Source organism: Enhydra lutris, unplaced genomic scaffold, assembly GCF_002288905.1.
Source record: "Enhydra lutris kenyoni isolate GAN:26980312 unplaced genomic scaffold, ASM228890v2 scaffoldscaffold17, whole genome shotgun sequence".
NCBI lineage: Eukaryota > Metazoa > Chordata > Mammalia > Carnivora > Mustelidae > Enhydra > Enhydra lutris.
In genome coordinates, this window is record NW_019154101.1 from 39,375,882 (window position 1) to 39,388,958 (window position 13,077).

The 13,077-nt window shown below is 34.1% G+C and overlaps 1 protein-coding gene across 1 annotated transcript in view; it reads left to right on the plus strand.

The window, feature by feature from the left end:
* The window catches only part of LOC111147682 (androglobin), a 164,093-nt gene that overhangs the window by 45,386 nt on the left and 105,630 nt on the right, over window positions 1-13,077 (plus strand). The window contains exons 6-9 of the mRNA XM_022503902.1: window positions 3,682-3,821; window positions 6,277-6,363; window positions 10,725-10,927; window positions 12,618-12,758. Of these exons, the coding sequence (XP_022359610.1) occupies window positions 3,682-3,821; window positions 6,277-6,363; window positions 10,725-10,927; window positions 12,618-12,758 (571 nt within the window). The remainder of the gene's footprint in view (window positions 1-3,681; window positions 3,822-6,276; window positions 6,364-10,724; window positions 10,928-12,617; window positions 12,759-13,077) is intronic.

Here is a 13,077-nt window from a genome sequence, read left to right on the forward strand (position 1 = left end):
TCTGGTTGTTTCCTCTTTCACATTTTTTTACTTCTTTGCTGAGATATCCTATTTTTATTTGTTTCAAGAGTATTCATAATTGCTTCCTGGAGCATTTTTATGACATCAGCTTTAAATTTCTTAACTAAAAATTCCAAATTCCCTGTCCTTTCGGCATTGTGGTCTGTTGACTGTACTTTCTCATTGAAATTTAGATTTTCCTGGTTTTTGCATGATGAGTAATTTTGGATAGTTTCCTGGACATTTTTAGTGTTCTATTTTATGACTGTTTTCTAATTAAATTTTTTATTTAGCACGTACTCAACCTGTTTAGATTCAGAGTACACATCCTGGCTCACTTCCTTGGGCTGTGTTTCAAATGTTACTTTAGTTTATAAAGCCTGTGCGATGCTACTCGGCTCTGCCACTCTTGTTTGTTATCCAGATGATAAGACTCCATCCCACAGTATCCTGAGCACCACCAGGGGAGGGGGAAGTATACCTCCTCATTCCTGCATGGGCAGAGTGGGGAAATAAGAGTTTTTCCAACAGGCTCTACTAATGCAGAAAGCACTTCCTCCTTACTGCAGAAGGAAGACAGAAGTCCTAATTCTGCCCCCTGACTCCACTGGGGAGAGAGACCACCTTGTTTACTTCAGGACAGGCAAGGAAGTCAGAGTTCCACCTTCAGACACTGTATGGGAGGGGCACCGCCTTTTACCCTGGTGAAGGTGGGGAAGTGCAGTCCGAGCTCTTTCTTCTCTACATAATTATGCTCATTCAGGTTACTTGCTCAAATCTCTGTCCCTGATCTTTTGGAAGTGTGATTGATGTGATTAATTAAAAAGCATTTTTTATTATCCCTTTAGCATAGTCATAGGAGGAAGAGGACATAAATTTATGTAGGTATTTAGTTATCTTGACCTAGGAAGATATTAAGATTCCAATATGACTACATTCTAAAGTGACTTTTGGTAATTTATATTTATACTAATAAAGGAGGGCATCCTTCTTCATAAGCATGTAAAGTAATTAAATATTTTGATAGTCATTTAAAATTATGTGGTGCTAACACAGTAATCTCAGTAAAAACTGCCCAATATTTATCATTTACATGCAGTTAAAAAAAATGATGTAAAAATGTTTCAGTGTTCTATGATAAGGATCCAAATAAGTAAACTCAATGTTCTATGATGACATCTTATATATATTTACATTATATATTATTTATATATTATATGTTTATGTGTAATATATTTTTTATTTTATTTTTTTAAAAGATTTTATTTATTTATTTGATGGACAGAGATCACAAGTAGGCAGAAAGGCAGGCAGAGGGAAAGGGAGAAGCAGAGGGAAAGGGAGAGGGAAAGGGAAAGGCTCCCTGCTGAGTAGAGAGCCCGATGCGGGGTTCGATCCCGGGACCCTGAGACCATGACCTGAGCCAAAAGCATAGGCTTTTAACCCACTGGGCCACCCAGACACCCCATGTAATATATTTTTTAAAGTATTTATTTGAGAGAGAGAGTGAGCATAAGTGAGGGGGTGGGGCAGAGGGAGAAAGACAAGCAGACTCCCCACTGAGCCCCACCAGCTGGGCTCCCAGGACCCTTAAATCATGACCTGAGCTGAAGACAGACCCTTAACAACTGGACCACCCAGGTGCCCCTATATATATAATATTTAATTTCTTCATAAACTTTAAGGAGGCAACCCAACCAATGTATTAATATCAAGAAATCAAAAAAATTCCTAAGCAAATTGTGATATCTAGTTAAGTTATGTTTTAGGTATATAATACTGAATGCATTTCCCAGTTATTTTTCATAATAGCTGTTTTGAGATGCAATCACATACCATGTAGTCCATCTATTTAGACTGTACAGTTCGATGGTATTTAGCAATCAAAGCTTTCTAAATTGAGATATGTTATTGATTAGCTGGAAGCAGATGACATTCGTTGAACTGGTTTAAGTTAAGTTCCTATGTTGGCTTAAAACTTTTCCTTCATAGGGATTCAGTTGGTTCCTTCAAAAATTTTTTTGAAAATTAAAGTGTAGAAAGGGAACTGCTATTATTAGTTTTTCATTGTGGTAAAATATACATGACGTAATATTTAACATTTAACTGTACAATTTGAATGTACAATTCAGAGGCATTACATATTTTTGCAAGGTTGTACAACCATCAAGACTATCTCCTTCTATAGCTTTTTCATCATCCCAAACAGAAACTCTGTACCTATTAAACTAATTTTTCATCATCCTCTTCACCCAGTCCCTGGTAACCTCTATCATGTCTTTTGCCTGCAAATTTGCTTTTTTCCAGATACATCATATAAGTAGAAGTATACAATATTTGTCCTTTGCGTCTGACTTATCTCACTGGGTATTCTTTTGGGTTATATCATTTGAAATTAGAAGAGAGAGTGGCTAAACTCCAGTGTTTAATCCTGTCTTGCCCTATCTCAATTCTTAGGGAAGAAAGAAAGACATGCAAATAATAAGGCAGGTGATAGGAGTTCAGACTTACATGTGCCACGCAAAGAGACCAGGTTTCACCCTATTGCTCCTATCTACTTGTGAAAAGTGGACCGTTCTTTGAATCTTCAGTTGAGATGTTAACTTCTTGTGAAGACTTCCACAAGCTATATTTGTCACACCTTCTTTTTTGGTCCTAGAACATTTTGAACTATTATGTTTGATATTGTTTGCGTATATGTCTTCCCTCACTAGACTCGAAGCAATGCAATGGTTTAGGCCAGGTGTTTTCCAAATTTTTATGTTCACAGTGATCACTCTACTGCTGAAAATATTTCTTGGGCAAAGGAATAAATCCATAATAAAATTTCACATGTAAAACCAAAATCTAAAAAAAATATAGTTTTTTACTTCATAATCATTAATGTTATCATTTGTCTTAAACTTTTAATTGTGATGTCATATGTATACAGGAAAATATATCATGATTTTATTAAATAAACTATTAATCAACTTCATGTTAAGAATTAGATTTTAATTAGGAACAGAAGCAATCTGGTAATTAGAAGTTTAATATCACTGACTCCAGCAGGATAATCAATAATTACTTATATTTGGGGAATTTGCATTATGACTATGTTGAGTTATTTAATTATGGCCAAACTTATCTATGGCTGTATAATGTTTTGGTTCTGCTATTGAAAACTCTTTAATTTACTGTGTTATGTAGGAAGGGGTACCCAAGAATATGTTTACGAGACTTCAGAAAGGGGCACCTGAGTGGCTTAGTCATTAAGCATCTTCCTTTGTTTGGCTCAGGTCATGATCCCAGGGTCTAGAATCGAGGCCCACTTTGGGCTTCCTTCTCGGGAAGTGTGCTTCTCCCTGTCCCACTCCCCCACTGCTTGTGTTCCCTCTCTTTCTCTCTCTCTCTCTCTGTCAAATAAATAAAATTTTAAAAAAAGACCTCAGAAATAGTGACATATTTGACATGATGATATCAACATATCTGTTGATATAGATAGGGATGTGCTGACATTACATAAAATAATCCACTCAAATTCCCAGCCATGGTAGTATTGAAAACCAGTATGCTAGGCTTTAGGTGTAAGAAGCTAAGGTAAAATTAAAAAACACTGAAAAGTCACATCAGTGCTGTACAATAATGGATGAGAGAAAATAATGTTAGTCACTGATGCATTCCTTTTTTTCTCCTGTTTAGGGTTGCTGGAGAAAGATAACTATTGATGACTTTCTGCCTTTTGATGAAGACAACAATCTATTGCTTCCAGCCACAACCTGTGAATTTGAACTCTGGCCAATGCTTCTGTGTAAAGCTATCATTAAGCTGGCAAATGTTGAGTACGTGGAAGGAAGAATGATCACTCACTTATATAAAAACAAAAAGGCAACAGACAGCTATACATCTATATCATACAGCTTAATTTTTTAAAAATCAATGTAAAGGAGCTTTCTTTCCAAACAATGTAAATGTTCTAATATAAAAATGAATATGCCAAAATCACTAATTGGAAATATTGGGTTAGCCAGCAATAAGATAGCATTCTCCCAAGAAAAAAATATTCAAAAATTATTCTATATCCAATACTTTCTTGCAAATGGCGAGTGATCATGAGAAATAATGTTTTGGCTTACTGTGAGAAAAAAGTTGGTTTGTAGGGAGAAATATTGGTTCATCTAAGTACAAAATAATATATCCTAGATCCAGTTCAAATGTTAGGTTCTGTATGTGCAGCAATAATTTACTAATCTTGAAAACCTGAACTCTTCTGAGGGCTGTCAGTATGTTCCTCGTGTTTTTGGTAACATTGGTCCCTTTTAATACATTCATGATGAAAACTACTCATATTTGCTTCGGTACTTGTGAAATCTGCTTGCATCTTCCATTCGTGCATGTCTTGTGCATCAACGTATATGAGACATGTCTGCTGTGTTCATTCTCTTGGTTTCCACCTACAGACACCCTAGGCCAATCCATCCCCCACCCAGCCATGCAAAAATAGTTTAGATGCTTATGTTGCAAAGGCACAGCAACTTTGTATCATTGCTCAGTGGGAGAATTCTCACATACATGGCACTGGCTTGAATTTGATACCCTTCACCCTCCTACAGTGTGTGAGAGCATCTCATTCTCAATGGAACACCCACAGGCTCTAACAGAGACTACTTCAGCCCTTTGCTCAAATCTCAGCCTCTTCCCCTTCAGGAAACATAACCTTGTCTGTCATCAGACCTCTGCTCTGCTTTTTGTGGATTTTGTTTTGGCTCCCCTTTCTCTCTCTTTCCCATGGCTACACGACAAAACCAGCCACTCCTACTGCCATCCTTGTCATCTCTTTTTTCTCTCACCAACCCTTGATTTTTCTGTTTGGAATTTGTTTCACCCAACTCACAGCTCTTAATTTCAATGATTTCTTTTTTTTAAAGAACTCAGCCCAGATCTTTTTAGGTAGCTGAATAGTACTAAGTATTCATACTGGTGACAGCTATCTTTGTTTGTTTTGAAAGAAAATATGTTCCTCACGTTCCTAATTCTCAGACCTAACTTGAATTTCTGAGAAATAAAGCTGAATTAATATCAGTGAAGTGTTAAACCTGTGACCTGGAAAATTGGAGTGGCAATTTGTCTTTCTTAAAGCTACAGTTCCATAGAATTTTATAGCAACCTAAGAAATAGGATTATTTTTACTTTAAAAAATAGATAAATCCAGCATGAAAATAAAGGACCAGACTAGATTTAAGACATTTCTGAGGCTTTCTAGTGGATACTTGAACTGTGTGGTACAATTTATATTTGTCTATACATTTTTCCCTCAGATTTAATAGTATATAGCAATTATTTTCATATGAGTTTTATCTTTCTACATTAAAAATTAATGTGCAGTAATTATGTCAATACCATTGTGAGCTATGCAAAGGACAGAATATTATTTTTTTAAAGATTATTTATTTATTTATTTGACAGACAGAGATCACAAGTAGGCAGAAAGGCAGGCAGAGAGGTGGGGGGAAGCAGGCTCCCTGGTGAGCAGAGAGCCCAATGCGGGGCTTTGATCCCAGGACCCTGGGATCATGACCCGAGCTGAAGGCAGAGGCTTTAACCCACTGAGCCACCCAGGCGCCCCCAGAACATTATTTTTATGAGGTTTGCCAGTTGTTTCCTAAGTAGGATTATCCACAGAGGAGTTTAGACTAGACTGTGAACTACCCCAAGTGATTTTTGTTATCTGTGACATATGTAGACACATCAAAATTCATAATCTATGGGGAGCCTGGGTGGCTCAGTGGTGTGCATGGCTCAGCCCCACATCGGGCTCTCTGCTCAGTGGGGAGCCTTCTTTCCCCTCTCTTTCTGCCTGCCTCTCTGCCTGCTTGTGATCTCTCTCTCTGTCAAATAAATAAATAAAATATTAAAAAAAAAAAGAAACTGAAATCACAAGGATAAAAGAGACTGTCCTATCTTTTAAAGAACATGTTAGTATACTGAATATATAAAATATATATAATCTAAGTTTACATATTTTATAATATATGTGAATGTTTTATGTATATGACATGAATATTAACTTATATCTTTAAAATAAGGCTTATAGCATGTTTCTAAAATAAACATGAAATTTTATCTTTGGATCTCTTTAAACACTTTAACAAAACAAATCATCTGGCTTTTGCAATAGTATTTTCTTGTATTTAATAGGTAACCACTATGACCCCTACATTTTTCATGGCTATATCATTGTTTATTATTATTATTATCATTGCTACTAACTATGCTATTGTGCATTTGCCTCTTTAGCATCCATATAGCAGAGAGGAGAGAACTAGGGGAGTTCACTGTTATCCACGCACTCACAGGATGGTTACCAGAAGTGATCTCTCTCCAGTAGGTTTTACCATTAACTTCTTCATATATTTTTTTTTCTTTCTTCCCATGTAATGTTTCTTTTTTTTTTTTAAAGATTTTATTTATTTATTTATTTGATAGAGAGAGATCATAAGTAAGCAGAGAGGCAGGCAGAGAGAGAGAGGAGGAAGCAGGCTCCCCACTGAGCAGAGAACCCGATGTGGGGCTCAATCCCAGGACCCTGAGATCATGACCTGAGCCGAAGGCAGAGGCTTTAACCCACTGAGCCACCCAGGCGCCCCCCCATGTAATGTTTCTTGAATTAAACATTCTTAATCTTTAAGAAAACATCAAGAAATGACATATTTTACAAAATGTTGGTGAAAACACTATTTTTTAGTATTCTATAAAATTCCTTGAGAATTTCAGGATAAATTCTGTTTCCTTAAAAAGACTGTGAATTTACTCTTTAAATATCTGGATTACAAATATGAAAACAATGTTAATTCTTTATTATGGTAAACTATTTACACGCATTCCTTTATATTATACAGTTACTACACTTATTTAATACAGAAACATAAAGGCAACTTTTAATTAGCCACATGTATTAGGAAATAATAATAATGAAATACCTACTAGGTATTAGGTACTTTAATATAGTATCTCTAATCAGAAACCACAGTCTTGAAAATATTTAATCATTCAGATGGCCTCATCAGCTGGGTATGTGTCGTTACTAACAAGGAAACTGAAGCCCAGAATGGTTTGGTTTTTATAAAATCAAAGAAAGAAAGAAAAAAACCTTTTGACCCTCTGTATAATAATAGAAACAATCAATGATATGTCTCTGTGGATATAAGAAGATGATTTCAAATGAAGAGATGATTAGTTCCTAGGCACACTTCTCTGATGTTGGTGTAGTTCATCCGGAATAGAGCAACTGGTCACCTCGCTTTTTAAAACTGAGATATAATTGGCATATAATAGCCTGTTAGTTTCAGGCATTGATCATGGTGATTCAACATTTTTATATGTTACTAGATGATCCCCGTGATGTCTAATCACCATCTGTTAAAATATAATTATGACAATATTATTGACTATATTCTCTATGCTATATGTTGCTTCACCGTGACTTATTTATTTTATAACTGGAAATTTTCAGTTAATCCCTTTGCCTATTTCACTCCACCCCAATGCCTCCCCCTCAAACAGCCAATGGTTTATTTCCTGTATCTGTATGTCTGTTTCTGTTTTCTTTTGTTTGTTTGTTTGTTTTCAGGTTTCTGGCTCAGGAAATTTTTTTTTTAATTTAATTTAATTTTTTCAGTGTTCCAAGATTCATTGTTTATGCACCACATTCAGTGCTCCATGCAATATGTGCCCTCCTCAATACCCACTAACAGGATCACCCACTCCCCCAAACCCCTCCCCTCCCAAACCCTCAGTTTGTTTCTCAGAGTCCACAGTATCTCTTAGTTTGTCTCCCCCTCCAATTTCTCCCAACTCACTTCTCTCCATCTCCCAATGTCCTCCATGTTATTCCTTATGCTCCACAAGTAAGTGAAACCATACGATAATTGACTCTGTGCTTGACTTATTTCACTCAGCATAATTTCCTCCAGGCCTGTCCATGTTGATACAGAAGTTGGGTATTCATCCTTTCTGATGGAGGTATAATGCTCCATAGTATATATGGACCATATCCTCTTTATCCATTTGTCTGTTGAAGGGCATCTTTGCTCTTTCCACAGTTTGGCAACTGTGGCCATTCCTGCTATGAACATCGGGGTACAAATATTTGGGGTAAATACTTTTGTTTGTTTTGTCTTTTATATTCTACATATAAATGAAATCATATGGTATTTGTCTTTGACTTTTTACATCTAGCATTATACCCTCTAGATCCATCCATGTTGTTACAAATGGAAAGATTTCAATCTTTTTTTATGGCTGATGATATTCCATTATATATATATAAATATAATATATATACATATATATATATAATGTGAGTGATATTCATACATATATATAATATTCCACACCTTCCTTATCCATATCTTAGCTCTTGTAAATAATGCTGCAGTAAACACAGGTGTGCACATATCTCTTCATACTGGTGTTTTCCTTTTATTCAGATAATTCCAGAATTGGAATTGGATCATATGGTAGTTCTTTTTCAATTTTTTTGAAGACACTCTGTGCTGTTTTCCAGAGTGGGTGCACCAATTTACAACAATGCATAAAGTTTCTTTTTCCACATCTTTGCCATACTTGTTATTTCTTATTTTTTGATAACAGCCATTCTAAAAGTTATGAAGTAAAATCTCATTGTGGTTTTGATTTGTATTTCCCTGATGATTAGTGGTGCTGAATATCTTTTCATGTATCTTCGATTATCTGTATGGGTTTTTTTTGAAAACTGTCTTTTCAGATACTCTACCCATTTATTAGTTGGAGAGTTTGGGGTTTTTGGTTCATTTTATTTTGTTTCGTTTGCTATTGAGTTGTATGAGTACTTCATACATTTTTAACTCCCTGTCAGATACACGATTTTGTAATATTTTCTTTCATTCAGTAGGTTGTCTTTTCGTTTTGTTGATGGTTTCTTTTGTGATGCAGAAGCTTTTCAGTTTGATATAGCCCTACTTTTTATTTTTGTGTTTGTGTCCTAGCCTTTGGAGACAAATCCAAAACAAACAAACAAACAAAAAACAAAATGAGACCAATGTCAAGAAGCCTATGTTTTCTATAGGAGTTTTATGATAAAACCATATAAAGCCATGCATTCAAGTCTTTAATCCATTATGAACTAATTTTTGTATATAGGTAAGATAGTGGTCTGGTTTCATCCTTTGGCATATGGCTGTCCAATTCTTTCAACACCATTTCTTGAGGAGACTATCTTTTCCACACTGTGTGTCCTTGACTCCATTGTCATAAGTTCATTGACTTTATATAGATGGGTTTATTTCTTAGTTGTCTATTGTGATCCATTGATCTAAGTGTCTGTATGTCAATAGTATATTGTTTGATCATTATAGATTTGTGACATAGTTTGAAATCAAGAAGTGTGAGGCCTCCAGCTTTGTTCTTTCTCACAATAGCTTTGGCTATTAAGAGTTTTTTTGTGGTTCAATACAAATTTTATGATTGTTTTTCCTATTTCTCTGAAAAATGTCATTAGAATTTTGATAGGATTTGCGTTGAATCTGTCGATGACTTTGGGTAGTCTGGACATTTTTACAATATTAATTCTTCCAGTCAATGAGCACAGAATGTCTTTCCATTTATTTGTGTCATCTTCAATTTCTTTTATTAAATTTATTAAATTTTATTAAATTTCAATTTCAATTTCTTTTATCCTATAGTTTTAAGTATACAAGTCTTTCACCTCCTTGGTTAAATTTATTTCTAGGTATTTTACTCCTTTCGATGAGATTATAAATGGGATTGTTTTCTTTATTTGTGTTTCTGATGATTCATCTAGTGTATAGAGTGCAACAGATTTTTGTGTATTGATTTTGTATCCTGCAACCTGACTGAAGTCATTTATTGGCTTTATAGTTTCTGACGGCGTCTTTTGGGTTTTCTATGTATATTATATGTATATTATATCAAATAGCGACCATTTTACTTCTTCCTACCTAATTTGGATGCCTTTTATTTCTCTTTCTTGCCTACTTGCTTTGGTTAAGAACTGCAATACTATTGAATAAAAATGGTGAGAGTTGGCATCCTTGTATTGTTCCTAATCTTGAGGAAAAGATTTTAGATTTTCACAGTTGACTGAGTATGATATTAGCTGTGGGCTAGTCATATATGGTCATAATTATGTTGCGGTATGTTCTCTCTATCCCCACTTTGCTGAAAGTTTTTATCATAAATGGATATTAAATTTTGTCAGTGTTTTCTTTCCATCTATTGAGATGACCTTATGATTTTTATCATTCATTTTTAATGGGGTGTATCACATAGATTTGCAAATGTTGAATCTTAGTTACTTACATCCCTGGAATTAATCTCACTTATTTAATGTGTTATTGAATTCTATTTGCTAATATTTTGTTGAGGATTTTTGCATCTATGCTCATCAGAGATTTTGGTTAGTAATTTCCTTTACTTGTGGTATCTTTATCTGGTTTTGGTATCAAAGTAATGATGGCTTTATAAAATGAGTTAGAATGTGTTCCTTCTATATTTTTCCACAGAGTTTGAGAAGAATTGGTATTAATTATTCTTTAAATGTTTGGTGGAATTCACCAGTGAAGCCTGGAGTTTTGTTTTTGTGGATTATTTTGATTGCTGATTCAATACCTTTACTAGTAATTGGTCTGTTAAGATTTTTTATTTCTTTTTGATTTGGAAATTAATGTTGATGTGTTTTATCTAAGCCCAGGATATATGGACAAAGTATGGGAGCTCTTGAAAGAAATATTGCCTGAATTTAAGCTGTCAGTTGAGTCCAGTTCTGAAAGCAAAATAGTTATGTTAGATGCCAAGTTAAAGGAACCAGTGAAGGACAGCAAAGAATTCAAACCTGAAGGTTCAACGACAGCTCTAAAGGTACCTGAGAAAAGTGACAAAGCTCCAAAGGGTAAGACATTTCATATTCCAATGTCATTCGTGTGTTCAATATGGATATTGTGTATAAGTGATTTACATTCATTGCTGAATTTAATGATTATTTGTTGTCATTATCATTTACTGTGTTGTGAAAATAATTAGGATCTTATCTTTCTAGGATTTTAGAACTAGTAATGTTGTTTACTAGATGTTAGTTATTATTCCACATTTTGCTCTCTTTAAAAATCAAGGGCAACTATATATTTTGATGATACTGAAGTAATGTAGTATTAACATAGGAAGACACATTAAGCATCAATTTCCATCAGACACACTTCCTTATATGTTATATGTAGAGTGGAATGGAGCAAAACTGCAAAGGGGAAAGTTGTCCTATTTTGTCTTTTTTTCTTCTACCAAGGAAATTCAAAATAGACACAGTATGGATTTTGATTTGCTGACCATTTGTTGTAAGGTTGAAGTTCAAATTTGAAAATAAAATAATGTCAAGTTATTTTCAAAGTGTAAGATCTTAAAGTGAGAAACATATTGAATAATTATTTTATATTTTCTAAAATATTTCATATAGCTATGCATATGAATAATAATGTTTTTATAGTAAAGTAGAATTAAATATACTAGGATGTATTCAGATTTTTGTATACCTCAAAAGCATCTATAATGATCTTTAAAATATTTGTTTTATGAAATCTTATATTTTGCCCAAATTTTTCCTTAGCAAGATCTTATCTACCAGCGTTTACCATGCAGAAGTTATTGCTATAAATGTTCCTCAAGAGTTTACCAAGATCAAGTGTATGAGTGATATCTGCCTATCATAAGCCCTTCTTTAAATGACCTAATGTGCATTAATTTATGAAAGGAAACAGAAAAAGAAGGCTGATTAAATTCGTTTTACCTAGCATATCTCAAATTAGTTTGAACTTAGAAGCCTTTTTTCATGTATCACAAATTAACATACGTATATCCATCCATTCAGATATATTATTTTCTGAGTAGAATTCCAGTAAATGTTCCAGGAACTAACAATAATCTGGTGAACAAAATCAGATGTGGAACTTATCTCCTAGTGCTTATGATTAGTGAGAGAGACTAACATTAATTTTAATTCTAAAAACCATGACTATATACTAAGACATGAGACTTGAAGGAAAATACAGAAAAGTATGGGAGTGCATGTTTAGTCTAGGGCATCATGGAAGAATTCCCTAAGGAATTTTGAGCTATGTTTACAAAGATGAGAGGGATTTCTTGAGGAAGATGAGGGAATGTGGAAAGAGCGTTTTCTGTGAGAAAATAGTAGATATACATCTTATGATGCTGGAGGAAGAATGAGAAAACTAGCTTCATTCTAAAATGAGAAAACTAACTTAAAATTATATATAGTATATAAAATTATATATTGTTAGATATATATTATATTCAAATGATCATCTCCATTTAGCAAAATAAATGTATAGTCAATAACCAATAATTCTTCATGTCTTTGGCAGTACAGTGCCAATTTTCAAAGTTTTCTATTGTTTTATTTTGATGTTTCTAATTAGAGGTGAGTAGTGTTTTGGGAAATTTGTGGCTATTGTTTTACATTTAAATAACATTATTGTTTTGGCCACCTTTTCAACATAATAACTGAATAAGTAATATAATTTGAGATTTTGTAGTTAAAAGATTTATCATATATATTTTTAATATGTTAGAAAAAGCAGATGCAAAAGATGTTGGGAAGAAAAAGAGTAAAAACGGAGAAAAAGAAAAGGAAAAAGAAAAATTCAAATGGTCGCTTCATGCTTCAAGACCCTCATCAGATGTACAGTACTCACTGCAGTCTCTGTCAGATTGTAAGATTTCAGTATTCTAGAATAATAGCTATTTTAGCTGTCTCCTAAAATATTGGGAAAATTTGGAGTTTACAAAGTTGGAATACAGCTTTGGAATATAAAAGTGTATTGCCTGTTTAGACATATCTAAATAAGCTTGCTCGAGTTTGCCCATAATTGCTGAACTCTCAAATCAACATGCATGCATGTGGGGGCAAAGCTTGCATGTGTGACAGAAACCAAGGTTGTCCCAGTTCTTCTGGTACAACAGTCACAGAAGTGTTTCATGGAGGAGGACATATACTAATAAATGTATATGTTATGTATTAACATATAACAA